We start from the raw sequence: 14,863 nt of genomic DNA on the forward strand, positions 1-14,863 counted from the left end.
GGAAACTGGCTGTGTGATGGAAGCAATCACCCAGGAAGCTAGTCAGAGTTGGCTTTTCGAGTAATTAGTGCCTAGAATCCTATTAAAACTTACAGGTTTAAGAGAAAGGGATCTGTCTGACAGCACACTTCAGCTGTCACCGTCACTGGTACAGGAAAAGAACTGGTAATAAACTCCTCTTTCTCACTCTCTTCAGGAATAGAAAGCAAGTTGTGAGTCTTTTCGCTGTTTTCTGCCCACTCTGCCAGGAAATCAACACTACTGGTATTGCCAAAATTTGGTCGGCTCCAGTTCAGTTTATCTAAATGGTAAAGAAAGCAAAGTCATTATACTTTGAAAATGTATGTGCCATTACACACAAGCATTAAAGATGAAGTGTTTAAACTACTCTCTAAATACCAGTTACACCCTGGATATATAATTCTGGTATAAATGATATATTTATCTTATTCTAGATTTACACTTTACTCCACATTTTCCCACTCAAGGATGAGTTAACCCCTAAACAAGAGAAAATCCTTCATCTTGATTCAACATTTATTTTCGCCATCCACGTATGCTGATCTGATCAGTGAAACTAGAGGTTTCTTATCTCACTCCAGTCTAAACCCCAGCAAACAGCTCATAAGTGCTTGTAGATCAGAATTTTTAGAATTTATTAAAATGCTTTATTTTGTTGATCTTTTTGTAATGACAGATGTTCAGCCATAATTCAGTTCAAGTTCCTAAGTTTTAACTATTTTGTACCAGAAAGAATTTTGATTTCAGTTGAAAGGCCATGGATACATACCAAAGCTGTTGTCAGTTCCTCGCTGTGACACCAAAGGGGGTAGTCTGAACCCTACTGAGGGACCTGGACACCAAGTCTCACGGCGCATTTTTTTCTGCCAATAAAAAACATTTGCATATATACATGGTGATTGGTGAATTTCTAAAGCTGTTCCACAAGTTGTTATATTATTTAGCCGTCTAGATTCCAAGGTCTTTTGGCACTGGTTTTGGTGGAAAAACAGCTTAATCTTAGATTTACACACCAACTATACATTCTACAAAGCAGTCACAAATTGCACCTGGCGTAATTTCTGTGACAACATACAGTGAAGAGATACGTCAGCATGGTAAATGTGCTTGAGGCAGCATTGTGACAGCTTAGTAGAATAGGCCCCAGACGATGGATGTAACTTATCAACTTATCAAGACTAATCAAGCAGTTTACTTACAGTAGGCACTGGGCAGTCTTCTGGGCTGGGTAAAGTGGACACACAGAACAGCTTCTTGAGCTTATCAAGCTGTTCACGATGCTGTTTTTCCTTCTCTTCAAGTTGCAGGCGGAGCTCACTGTCCACAGAAGACTGGGTTGGTGCTTCTTGCTGGAGGAAAGTCAGGGAATCAATGAGCATGGTTTTAAGAGGTCATACAGTATTGTACATAGTTTGCACCATATTCAAGAATATTTCACTTATGTGATGGTGGCCAGCATTATAGTGGGAAAAAACCATGCAGAACTTTGGGAAACCCACGACCATCGCAGACGAAGCCAGCATGACTTGACTTGAACTCATAGCGACCATATTGGTAAGAGGCTTTTCGGTGACAGCGCTGTGCAAGCGTACTAACCACAAGACCACTGAAGCCCAGCATAAAAATGTAACAACATGTACAAATTTTTACTGGAAACATTAAAAAATTACAAAATATGTATCATGCACATCAAAATATCTCAGAAAAATGAAAACTTCTCTTCAGTGGAAAACACATGCAGGTAAATGTATTAAATTTGTAGCACATAATGAAACAGAACCTCATACAGTAAGGAAACGCCGCAGATTTTTGACCATCAGAGTATTTTATCTTCAGGGCACAGCTGTCACTCACCACAGCCAGCTGTTTCTTCAGTCTGTCAATCTCTTTCTTGTAACGTTTGATTAGGGCAGCATCTGACAACACCTCATTAACCAATGGCTTGTTCTTGATCACCTTTGCCCTGGAAGCAAACTGTTCCCCAAAACATACAAAATTATATATATATACATACACATATATGGGGCCACTTAACTTAACGCAATCATTACGAAGATGGAGATCTGTGATCATCAGAACATACAATCAAAAGTTACAATCAACTGCACCCTACAGTTAATAGTTACAATCACCTCAAAATTAATGTAAAGTACAAATACTTTATAGTTTATAGTAATTTGTGTCACAGTTTGCTAGAATGTGCAATTTAAATGTTATGAGATAATATGTTGTTGTTGTTCTTAGCTTCTGAATCATTATGACGTAAAACTGTTTTGGAAACAAGGCAAGAATAATTCACAATGGGTACACTGTCCATTTATACAGCAGTGTCATTGGAGCAAATTACAAGAAAACATCTCTCCACTTCTGCCGCTTTCCTAACAAGTCAAAGATAAGCCAGTAGGAGCTTCAGCAAACATACATACACCACGTGCATACATTCTCATTTGTTGGCAACACAAATGTGAATGTTGTTCCATTGAGAACAATTACTTGCAAGCCTTTCCTGCCTGCTTCACCTACCCTAAGGGTGGAGTGTGTCTCCTCCAGGGACGCAGGGGTGGCTGTGCATATGATGGCGGTCTTTGAGTTACCCCCCAATGCATTCTGTAAGATCCTAGTCAGCTTAGAATCTCGATAGTTGATAAAATCCTGCCCTCTGTAACAAACAGTGCATACAAGAATGAGTGGGAGAGAGTATGGAAAACGTCATGCTGGGTTACAGAATTATCTGTGCACAGGCTTTGACTTTCCACTGAAATTCATCAAAATAACAACATTAAGTCTGTTATGCATGTATGTATGTATGTATATATGTATGTGTGCTTGGGCTTTTACCTTGTGTATAACAGTTTGTCTGTCACAAGGAGTAACTAGGTGTATGTACATGTACATATACTGTTCCCACTTGTGGCAGAGCGAGTCCATGCTGCCAAAGTGCTGCCCCCACTGAAGTATCATGTCGAAGACACCAGGCATCACATGACAAACCCAACCAGTCACACTATACCTATACCAAGCCAACCTGCCATGTTTCCTTGCTCTAGCCTCTCAGTGCTGAACGTCAAGTGAGGCAGCAAGAGGTACTGTTTTTGAAGAATTTGGTATGACCCAACGCTCTAACCAGTTGGCCACCATATTGGTTATGTCGGTTTGTGCTTCAACTAAGACTGCAGCAAATGCATGGTTAGACTTTGTCCAAACCTGTTCAAACTTTTGCTGCCATCAGGCTGCTATGAAGCCAGCATGGATCTGCCTCCATATGGAAGACAAGGAGTTGATACAAACAGATATACAAACAGCGTATATCGCGGGGGGTTTCAAGCCACTTTATCGTTGTGGTAACCATGACGAGAAGTCTCTTATGGTCACTTACGGAGTTTTTAGATTTATATGCATGCATTGGATTACAAAATTTCCTTTCCTAATGGAAAATAGTATTTAATGTAGATTAGAAATAGCCTATCACCCTGCATCATTATCACAAGTTTTTATCACAATTAGCTGTAAATATCAACGGTTGCATAATTTGTTACCTAACAACCAAAAGCCCTTCCACTTTAAATATCTATAAATACAGGTCTATGATGTCAAACAGGGTATAAATTAACTGTATCAAGTATATCTTAGATAATTTGTAATAATGATCAATAATCAGTAAATGCTTTCTTTGTCTGTTTGTTTGTTTGTGCAGTCACTACTTAAATCCAGTTACATTATTTCCCACACATCTGTAGCAGAATGTGGTGGGAGTGCCATGAATCTCTTCCAGACAGCCACTACAACCGATTCACAACTGACTTGGTTAATGGCTCTCTTCAGGAAAGACATTGAACTTGATCAAATCATTCAAAATGGTCAACAAGTGGCAAAAAACGCTGGATAGACGTTTTGAATGAATAAGGAAACTCCAGCAGTAGCAGTTCGGAAGATTCATGTACAGTTACCTAAATATCAGTGATATTTCTTTGGATGAAGAAACTGATTTAAGACTGAGTTACAGACATGTACAGTAAATGCCTTATGAGTTGTACCTCATAAATGTTGAAGTGTTATGTTCATTTACCCTATGAGGTGTTTAATACAAAAAAAAAAGAGATTTAAATGGATTTAATATTGAGTTTTACGTATTTGAAATACTATACAGGAAGAACAATTGAGTTTTTGATACACTGAAGACAAAAAAATATTGAGTTTTCTGATTCAATTTATATACATATATATACATATATATATATACATACATATATATATACATGTAAAACTTGAAATTCACCAGGCTTTATTAGGGGGTATATTTTGGTATTTTGCAAACTCACTCACCCTGGCCCTTCACTCAGTTTGCTGATCACATTGGACAAACAGAAGAGACTCCTGTTTATGGCACATCCCTCCTTAAGTCTTTCCCCAGAATTTTCGCCAGCCTTCTCAGAGCCCGCCAGGTCTACAAAGTTCTGTGAAGGAAAACATTGGTTTAACTGTTTCTTATTGTTTTCAACACCATTTCAACCCAAGGTCACCACAAATGTTCATTTTATGACCATTATCTTCTTGAATCTCTAAATCTACTTAGTTTGTATGAAACAAACATTTCTGTTTTTTTTCTTCTTTTTTTAAACAAATTCTTGAACAAAAATGCCTACTGTTTTCAAAATGAAAATGTTGCTCTTAAAGCAACCACACTAAATTTAATTGGCTTCAAGGCAACATAATCACAGGTTTCCTTTCAACAAAGTACACATCAGCTGTAATACCAATCTTATTCAACCATACATTATGAAGAAATGAATCCTCAGTCTTCACTTCCATGCCAAGCCTGAATCTTAACATGAATTCCCAAAGTATCGATGTGCAATACATGGTCCACTATTAGTTCCATTTCAAATGATGGAATACCAGTTACCTTGTTTTGAGCATCTTGAAACTGTACATGGAGACTTTCAAAAATGAAAGAATGCAGCTTACAGTAGTTTTACTGTCATATTGCATATGATGACAAAACTTTATTTAATGGCTGAAATCTACCCAGGGCAGACACATAACACCACAGAGAATGTTCTTTGGGGTAATTTCAACAGGCTACTTTGAAACAATTGTTGGCTTTAATAAGACTGCATGTTCCTTGCTTTAAACCAGGACATTTTTATCTCTCCACCTACCAGATGGGAGACCATAACAGCCTCTTCTCCGGAGCGCTGAAAGTCATCAATTCTTTCACGACTCTCTATAACCTTAAAGAAAACACAGGAATGTCAGGCAAAAGGCATAAAAAGGGAAAGACATAGCTTTTCACTTGTTACAGCTTACTGATCTGTTTTCTTCTCATTGTAACAGTTCTAGCAGCGCAAAGTGTAGTTTGTAATGGAATTAAAGCAGAGAAAGTTTCAAAACTGCAGAACACAAACGACCGACACACTGAACATATTTATTATGGAAGTGGGGAAGGCCCCTTCTGTCTTGAAAATACATCTTGTACATTAATTTATCTATACAGAATCAGATACTTCCATATTTTCACATACAGATAACATGATATACCGGTGTGATTATAACAGAGGATATAAATAGTATGCTTTACAAACTAATTACCATTTTATAGATACAGTGTGATCTTGAACTCTTCTCATTTTGCGTGGTCTCTCCAACACGTTTTCTGGCTGTGAAATAAGATGAAAATGCAAATACAGCTGAGGAGTACGCTTAGAAACATAATTATTTATTTGTTTTGTGTTTAATGTCATGCTCAAGAATGTTCCATAGATATGGAGGAAACCAAAGCAGTCAGGGTTATAAGTGAAAGAAACCACAGCCTGTGTCTCTATTACTGAGAAAAGTAACAGCCATACTAACTTAGTAAATTTCAGGTTTTTTACAAAGCAACACACATTCCCTAAGAAGCAGAACATATCGCAAATTTTAACCTGTGGATTTATTATTTATCTCAGAAAAATATTTTGCCATAAAGATATTTTAGCATTGTGCAAATATCAGAATCTTTATTCCTTTAGGTAGGTCACAATGAAAACAAGAGAAAAGAACTTACCATTCCCTTCTTTTAGAATGTCTAAAGCATTTTCAGAGCAGGTCAAAATTCTCTCGGTAAGGTTGGGAACTGTGGGCTGGGAATTCTGAAGAGACAGAAAGAGAAATCATCAGAAGAATAATAAGGCCTGCAAGGGTTCACACAGATTAACCTAATGTAGTAACTTCACATATATTTTTCAGCAGTTTCATGTTGTTTCTTCAGAATTTTGTCATTTTGCAGCAGTTTTCATACGTCGCTATGTAATGTTACATAGTTGAGCTAGGAAAACATCACCATGTCCTCACCGCAATAAGCCAATCAAACCTAGGCAACTTCACAACAATTACTGTCAAATTCTCGCTATGCTGGAGAATCAATCTTTTCTCACAGTTTACTATGCCATAAAGTTTAAGCCAAAAATTTACCTGGTCAAGCTGAATTTTAAGATTTTTTTCTTCAGGTGAAAGCAGATCTGATATTTTCTCATTGTAGATCTCCAGATAGGAGGCTCTCAACAGGAACTCTCGCTCAGGGGTCTAGAAAACAACAACCACCATAGCCACAAAAATGCACATTACTGGCAAAGAAAATAATAACTTACCACAAGTTATATGCAATTCTTTAGAACAGAAATTATTTTTCCAATAATGTTCAAATTTCACATACTTAACAGTTTAACCTTATAAATTCAAGGTGTGCATACAATACACCATTGGGTCTCTGCATAAGAAAGTCAATTATACAAGATTATGTATATGTTATTTGAAGCATATATTCATGACAATTGTTTGTACTTTATTAATAAGAACTCAGGTTAGCTTGTTGATATAGGTAATATGGAAACAAATACTAAACATATATGCATGTTTATTTAGATAAATTTTTTGTAGTCACAGGAAACACTGATAACTTCTCACACTGCAATTTTTTTTTATATTCTACGTATCACTTACATTTTGAATTGCATCAAAGACAGCATCAATGGCAAAGGGGATTATCCCTGGCTGCAGTTTAGACCCCACCATGGTGAAAGTCTTCCCAGATGAGGTCTGACCATAAGCAAATACTGTGCCTGGAATAGCAAAGATACAGCTTGGCATCAAAAATTAAAATTTCACACATTTGTTTAAGCAAAGAGGAATCAAGCTGGGCTTAAGATTAATATGTGTGTATTGTAATTTTTAGACCTAATTTGGGCCTATCTAAACTGAAAAAAAACCCTTAAAAACTGTCAGGCACCAGGATCATGGAGCAATCTTAGACCAATTAAGCCAAAATTTTAATAATTAAATTTGGTATGTTCCTTGCCACTATTTCAGCCGAAATTTGCTGTGCAATAACATAGCCAAAATTTACATTGTCAAGCAATATTTCGACCTTGTTACATTACAAAAAACAATTTTAAAGTGATTTAAAATTTTGTCTTCAGTCTAAGATCGCTGGTTGGTTTGGGCGCTTGGCATTTTGGGCACAGACTCATTGAAAGAGTGTAATCTTCAGATCTGCAGAAAAATTATGAAGTTCTAGAACATACATGTGCTTAACAAAGATTTCTAAACACATGATACATTTGACAACCCCAACCCCAAAGAAACGTTATTTCCAAAGCATGTTACCATGGAAACCAGCCATGGCGCTGGACACAATAGGTGCCACAATCTCTCCATAGAGGTCATTGGTCGTGTCACACTCATCAAAGACACGATCTGAAACACAACGTAAAATACTTCATTTACTTGGCCATTTTTAAAAAGATTTTAAAACAGATTACATTAAACTATCAGTCATATTTTAAGATAAATTTGTGTTATTCTGTATTACATGTATTTCACATTTCTTTGTATGCATATTTACCAATAAGACTACCATTAAAATGGCACTTTATATATTAACTATTTTAAATTATTTTTAATTACAATTAGTCAATAGAATTTCCTTATATATTATATATGACCAACACAACACTTGTTTAAATTGACAACTACCTTATCCTAAGTTCACATTCCCCTGCCAGCCACACACTGAATTGGTTTACCGTAATTTGCTGGCCTTTTCGACCAGTAGGCGTCAAGCCACAGCTGTGTGACCATGAAATTAGCCTCTTTTCCATCGAATGATTGAATCTTGAAACGGTGCACGATTGTCTTCTCGACTCAACTGATGGCTAGACAAACATCACCACGGAGGTGCGGTGCACATGCTTGGCGAGATGAAAGTAGTTCAGTGGGTACAGGCTTAACGCCTTTATTTTTATCCATGAATTAAATAGAAGAAAGTATCAAGCCACACTTGTTTACATATGTGTAAATTCTGAAACTGTCTCAAAGCATGTTCCTGTCAAACTGTCAAGCTAACATACCACCACGTGGGTAGTGAAGAGCCTGTGCATTTTAATTAAGACTTTTTTTACTAAACCATTTCAACCAGGTGTATTACAATGATATTCACAACACTTACATGTAATCTATTCACGATGGGCAAAACAATTACCTAAACAACAGGTGGTCGGATTGAGTCTCTGCTGTGACATGGGTAATTAAGAGAAGAAACATGTAATGTGGAGTCTAATTTCTGTAAGTGGGAGCAGCGCAGTGGCTTGTTTTCAATAATGTTGTGTTCAACCTAATGAAAGGACAAAAAAAAAAAGAAAAAACGAAAAGAAGCCCTCTTAAGCTGACCGTAAATTGACCTTGCGACTGGGAGTAACTGGATTTTTGGCGACAGGAAGCAACTGGGATAATATGATCGGATGCTGCTTTTAGTTGATCTACGCGCACTATGAAAATGGCAATCAGAGAGTGGACTGATGAGGTGGAAAATAAGGTCATCGATCTTTGGAGGCTTAGCCCGTGCTTGTACGACACCTCTTGCAAGGCACAGACAAAGCATATAAGTACATGGGGAGTGTAGAAAAGGTAGAATAAAGGGACAAGAGAATTTTCCAAGAAACCTTAAATTTGGAAAGCAAAGACAATGTAAAGGTATATTATGTTCTATCAATAACATACACATACCATTTAAAGGGCTCCTGCCATCATAAACAGTCATGCGGCTAAAAGTATTTGGTCATAGTTGCCTCCAGTCTTCGTCGACCTACGAGCAACAAAACTGAATCTGATCAGACGCCGTCAGTTGCTCATGATCGTGAGGTTTTGCCAAGCTTTTTGACTTAGGCGCTATGTGTAGGTCGACTGCATCAAGTTGCGCCCAGTTGCTTACGGTTGCAAGTGTCGACTTTCTAAGTCGACCTACACCCTGCTTTAGAACCCATTAAAAATGGCGCGAGTGTATCCATGCACGTCACCCGCAACACACAACTAATTCTATCTCACCTCTGGTCGATCAGGTTACCCACAACAGACAACTAATTCTATCTCATACCTGGTCGATCAGGTAGGTCATCGTGTTTGTCATTGCCCGTAGTGAACAAATAATAGCACACGACAATGCGGCTCGGGAAAGGGGCCTACATTTTTGCCTTGCATGTTGACTGAGACTGACTACTCAAAGCCTACGCCACCCTTTCATGGCGTGAGTGTATCCATGCACGTCACCGGCCAGTTGACAAGTGTCGACTTTCTAAGTCGACCTACACCCTGCTTTAGGATCCTTAAAAATAAAAGTCTGAGTCGGACCGATTACAGAGGGTCCATCAGGTTACCCGCAACAGACAACTAATTCTACCTCACCCCTGGGCGATCAGGTTACCCACAACAGACAACTAATTCCACCTAACACCTGGTCGATCAGGTTACCTGCAACAGACAACTAGTTCCACCTCACCCCTGGTCGATCAGGTTACCCACAACAGACAACTAGTTCTACCTCACACCTGGTCGATCAGGTTACCCGCAACAGACAATTAATTCTACCTAACACCTGGTCGATCAGGTTACCTGCAACAGACAACAAGTTCTACCTCACACCTGGTCGATCAGGTTACCCGCAACAGACAACTAATTCTACCTAACCCCTGGTCGATCAGGTTACCTGCAACAGACAACTAGTTCTACCTCACACCTGGTCGATCAGGTTACCCGCAACAGACAACTAATTCTACCTCACGTTCCATCGGCACACGTCACCAAGAATGTCCGAGGTCTGAGTAGAAATTTAGTCACACTAACATGTTTGTTGTACGTGCACGTGTGTTGTTGGTTTATTGCTCAAGGTGCTTCAGGTTAGCTTATATAATAAATTAAGTTGTGTAATAGGCTAATACAGTGTTTCGTGGTCGATTGCCTGTAGAGAACAAATAATAGCACACCACAATGTGGTTCGGGAAAGGGGCCTACATTTTGCCTTGCATGTTGACAGACTGACCATTCAAAGCCTACGCCGCTCTTTCATGGTGAGAATGTGTCCATGTACATCGCCGGTCAGTTGACAAGTGTCGACTTTCTATATTATCTAGTTATATGGGTGAAAACCATCAACCACCCGCGGTGCGCTATTCAACTTCTCTGATCAGATTCCCCTACAGCCCTTGACTCTGTTTTATCAACTCTCTCTCAAGCATTCCGACCATGAGTGTTGTTCAGCTGGTCTAAAGGTCAACAAATTTTTATCGGTACACAGAAATCGTGATATCATCTACATGTATTTTCAACCAGATTCAGTCAGATGCAATTTCAAATATACTTATTTCATATCTTAACCATGCCAAATGTTTTAAACAGGCTATTGGAAAGAAAACCCTTAAAGAAGGGACACAAGTAACATGAACATATATATTTAATCCACAAGGATTATCCATACCAAATGTATAGGAGGCAGCACTATGTCCTTTCTCGTCCAACTGAGATACAGTGTTATCCTGGACCTGCCATCTGCTCTGACCTTGTTCACTCTGGCGCTCCCTACAACACAATCAATGGCGTTCGCACATGTACAGGATTCTCATAACTGCTTGTGTCATCATGCTGTACATTAAACAGATCATTTTCTAGTAACTAAGTGGCAAACTTTCCCCTCAGGCTATTCATCTCTCTGCAGCGGACCAACATGTCTTATACTTAACTACAACACTGTAGAAGCGTGTTGATCCACCAATAAGCTTAGGATAAAGCAAAAGCAAAAATACTCCAAAAAAACCCCCAGAAGTCACATATTTGACTTCAGTATATCAACAGAATTATATTTGTCAACTTCAGGATTTCGTATCCCGAAGATGACAAATAAAATTTTGTTGAAATATTGAAACACCAAATATGACACTTCTCACTTTTTACAGAGTATCTAAGCTTTTGCATTATACTACATTTTAGAATTATAGAATAGTGCTGTGTAACTTTCCTGTTCATTGATAAAGCATAACATTTTTGAATATACATGTACACTGACTTATTTTTTGCCTTTAAAAATGTGAAAACAATTACAAACCTACCCTATGTCCTCCAACAAACCTCAGCTGAACACATGAAGCATTTTACAAACTAGGGGATACCTGTGTATTTTTGTAACTGTAGATTTTTTTCCTTACCTTTGAATTAAGGGGCGCATACGAATGGCAACCTTAATGCCATCCGACATTTTTTACCTTTTTCCAGTCACATTAACCTAAAAGGATACAAAAAAAATTAAATAAATTAAAACATAGCTTTAGTATGAACTTTCGTGCGTGATTTAGTTCTTGGAAAATCTAAACATCTGACTTTTTCCAGGAAGGTTGTGATTGTAAAAGTTTGTTATAATATAAAATAAAGTAATAGGGGAAAGGCAAATGCCTGACAGCAGAACACCATTTTATTGATACCAATTGGTCCTTTTTCAACTCATCATAACATCATCTCATTGCACATAGCACAACTTCACAGAAGAAAATGTTACATTATAGACATTGTGCTAAAATCATTTTTGACATAAATACTTGAGGTGGTACTTCACACCAGCACCACTTCAAAATATACCTCAAGCACATTATTTAATTGATTTTCTCTACATCACATTTTACTATTACTGATCATAATGCTGAAGATATTTCCCCAATGACATGCTTTGGTAGTGATCCACATCATATCAGGCATCCCCCTCGACACACTATCAAGAGTAGATGATTTCAGGATTGAATGTAAAATATTGCTTCTGGAGAACACCCATGCTGCCAATTTCCCAAACTTGCCTAGAGCATGGATAAGTAGAGTAAAGATCATTTTTGAGGCCGGCAATCTCCTAAGGGGTGAAGGTGACTCTGCCAAAGTAGTAGTGCGCATGTATCTGTGCAGGAGACATGAGAATAGTGCCTGAAGTGCGAGTTAGCAGAACTCTGACACTACTCCAAGAAAACCAAATAGAACATTGTGTAGCTCTACCCCTTAGTGTTAGCCAAGATGTAGGGCTGACAAAATTTATCTTGTTGACAGTTGACTATCTGCTGTTGAATGGTCTCTTTGACAATGAACAGATAACCGCACCCACTGTGGCAGCTTGAAATGGATCATTTGCATACCCGCTTTCTCCTTTTCCCTGAAATCTTGTGAATGTATTGCAGAGCCTGACTTGCTGCTGTTCTCAAAATGGATCGATACGCTGAAGCAACAGAATGATGCTCAGACGACATCAATTCGTACATCCAAATGAGTGTGTAAAGACCTATTATTTTGTTAAATACTTGGAACAAATTTATAGTCATTCATAAACGATAGATTTCTGACATAGACAGAGCAGCTGTCAGGCAAACAGCAGAGTTATTACGCTGTTTCCAGACTACACTTGTATGGACTCCCTAGTATTCAAGCAGATGAATGGGACCATTTGTTTAAGAGATCTGGTCCCAGGATCATGAAGCAACTTCAGTATTAAGCAACTTCACAACTTAAGTCAACATTTCAAATTACCTTAAAATTGTTATTTCTCATGTAACAAGGTCAAAATATTGCTTGACAACGTAAATTCTGGATAACTTATTCACATGCACATTCACATGCACATTCAACCCTTACCATGTTCATCTGTCTAAAAACCACAAAGACGTCTAAAAACCACATTTTAGTGTAAGACCTGTTTGTCTGCCGTATAATCACCTGCAAGGCTATCTTACATTGTCGGGTGGACACGTGACTACCTTTTGGGGAAACAAGTATTAAATGTATGCTGGACAAAAAAATGCAAATGCTCTGGTGGGTTTTCACAAATGCCACAACCTGAGATTCTAAATTACCTGGGTGAAACGTATGGACAAAGACTGGCTATGATCTTGGTAAAACACTGCTTGGCTGTCTTGGAAGGAATGGGGCTAAAACCAAGTTGAGGTTTGGAGGTCATATGACCTCTTACCCCTTCTCCTCAGCCCACGGGCACTCCCCACAAGCATTAGGCCTGGTTACTGATGTGTCCAGGTTACTGATGTGTCCAGCTTACTGGTGAACATCCAGAGCAGATATGGCCTAGAGATTCGGGCAAATCTGACCTGGGGGTTTACACTAGCAGAACACCTTGAGTGGTGTAGTGGTATAACCAACCGGCTACAGACCCGACAGGCTGTCTGATGGAAGTTCGAATTCAAAGCATTTCACAACAAAATATGGAAATCCTTTCAAAAATGTAAGAGCCGTGAATAATAAAAAGGCAGAAATCTCATATGTAACGGTGACATATGACAGAATCTAGAATGATACACATCTTATTTACGCTGTTTTTCTTCGTATACAAATTAAACATCTCGCCATTCAATTTTAACCAATTAAAAAACAGTTAAAGCACATGATCGTGGAAAAAAAATGACGTCAGAATGCACATGGAATTCAATATGTAAATATTACCCTCGTCTTTACAACTCTCATCAAATTTAATGATTGAAGTTTTGACTTACATGTAAGTCTGAGATTGCTCCCGTGATTTCTGAGTCAGGGACTAATATAACATCTTCTATGTTATGTAATGTAGCAGGTCGTATGGCATTATCACTGATAAACGTGAATTCAGGGCGCTCTGCGTACATGCTGTTATACCAGGCAGGCGATTTTGAAATTCAGTTGAAGTTGACCAGTAACTGATGTTGTTGTTGTTTCAAACTGACGTTCAAATGGTCCGAAGTTAAACAAATACAGTACTTACGATTTTCACATGAATTTATCAATGTATATATTATATGATCACTGGTAACAACAAATGGACATGGACATGTAAAGAATTTCCATCTTTGACAAAACTCCTCACATTTTATCCCCTTCTATACAGCAACTAACTCCGCGAGAACTTGAATGGTCTTCAAAATGCGCGCGTCCAGCTCAAATGGTGTAGTGCTCGGGAGAGCTCGGCGGAACTTCGGTCACTTCCGTCAGTGAAATTGGCTTAACTGGCTTACCTCCCTTACATAACGAGTCTGGACAACCAGCCAGTGGAACAGCAAAATCATTCAAAAGAAGGGTGGGGTGGGATTTAGCGTGGAGCATACAGATTACTCGCATGTACCACTCCACACTGTATTCAGATGAGGGCCACTCTTTTTCCTGAAGAACGTTCTTACCTAAAAGCTATGTTTTTCCTTATTCATGCTAAAATCCTATTCAACGCCTGGTTAGGGTTAAATTTGGTTTGTTTTCACCTCCAGGACTACTCAAGTGACAAAGGAGCGTGCAGATGAGTGCGGTGTAGCTATGCTATCTCTTTGAAACTATGACTATTATCGCACTGGGTGAACGACGACCTGTGTTAAGATTTTCTAATAATATATATATTACAGTTAATTTTAGAATTGTTGCGGTATTTTGGCAATTTTAGGTAACTCTCTTCAGTTTTAGGCACTGGCACTCAACCACAATCAGGAGTTGCCAATGGAGGCGTGTTTGGCACAGGAACAATGCTTTAGTCAATAAC

At 38.4% G+C, this 14,863-nt stretch overlaps 1 protein-coding gene across 1 annotated transcript in view; it reads right to left on the reverse strand.

Annotated features, from left to right (window-relative positions):
• The window catches only part of LOC135469333 (centromere-associated protein E-like), a 34,848-nt gene extending 20,595 nt beyond the window's left edge, over positions 1-14,253 (reverse strand). The window contains exons 1-15 of the mRNA XM_064747959.1: positions 14,204-14,253; positions 11,529-11,605; positions 10,805-10,905; positions 7,663-7,752; positions 7,000-7,118; positions 6,472-6,582; positions 6,065-6,149; positions 5,611-5,678; positions 5,181-5,252; positions 4,345-4,475; positions 2,545-2,680; positions 1,876-1,995; positions 1,221-1,370; positions 791-884; positions 94-301 (exon numbers count right to left, since the gene is read on the reverse strand). Coding sequence (XP_064604029.1) covers positions 94-301; positions 791-884; positions 1,221-1,370; positions 1,876-1,995; positions 2,545-2,680; positions 4,345-4,475; positions 5,181-5,252; positions 5,611-5,678; positions 6,065-6,149; positions 6,472-6,582; positions 7,000-7,118; positions 7,663-7,752; positions 10,805-10,905; positions 11,529-11,578 — 1,535 coding nt within the window. The 5' untranslated portion in view covers positions 11,579-11,605; positions 14,204-14,253. The remainder of the gene's footprint in view (positions 1-93; positions 302-790; positions 885-1,220; positions 1,371-1,875; positions 1,996-2,544; positions 2,681-4,344; positions 4,476-5,180; positions 5,253-5,610; positions 5,679-6,064; positions 6,150-6,471; positions 6,583-6,999; positions 7,119-7,662; positions 7,753-10,804; positions 10,906-11,528; positions 11,606-14,203) is intronic.
• Positions 14,254-14,863: the final 610 nt, after the last annotated feature.

This window comes from Liolophura sinensis, chromosome 6, assembly GCF_032854445.1.
Source record: "Liolophura sinensis isolate JHLJ2023 chromosome 6, CUHK_Ljap_v2, whole genome shotgun sequence".
NCBI lineage: Eukaryota > Metazoa > Mollusca > Polyplacophora > Chitonida > Chitonidae > Liolophura > Liolophura sinensis.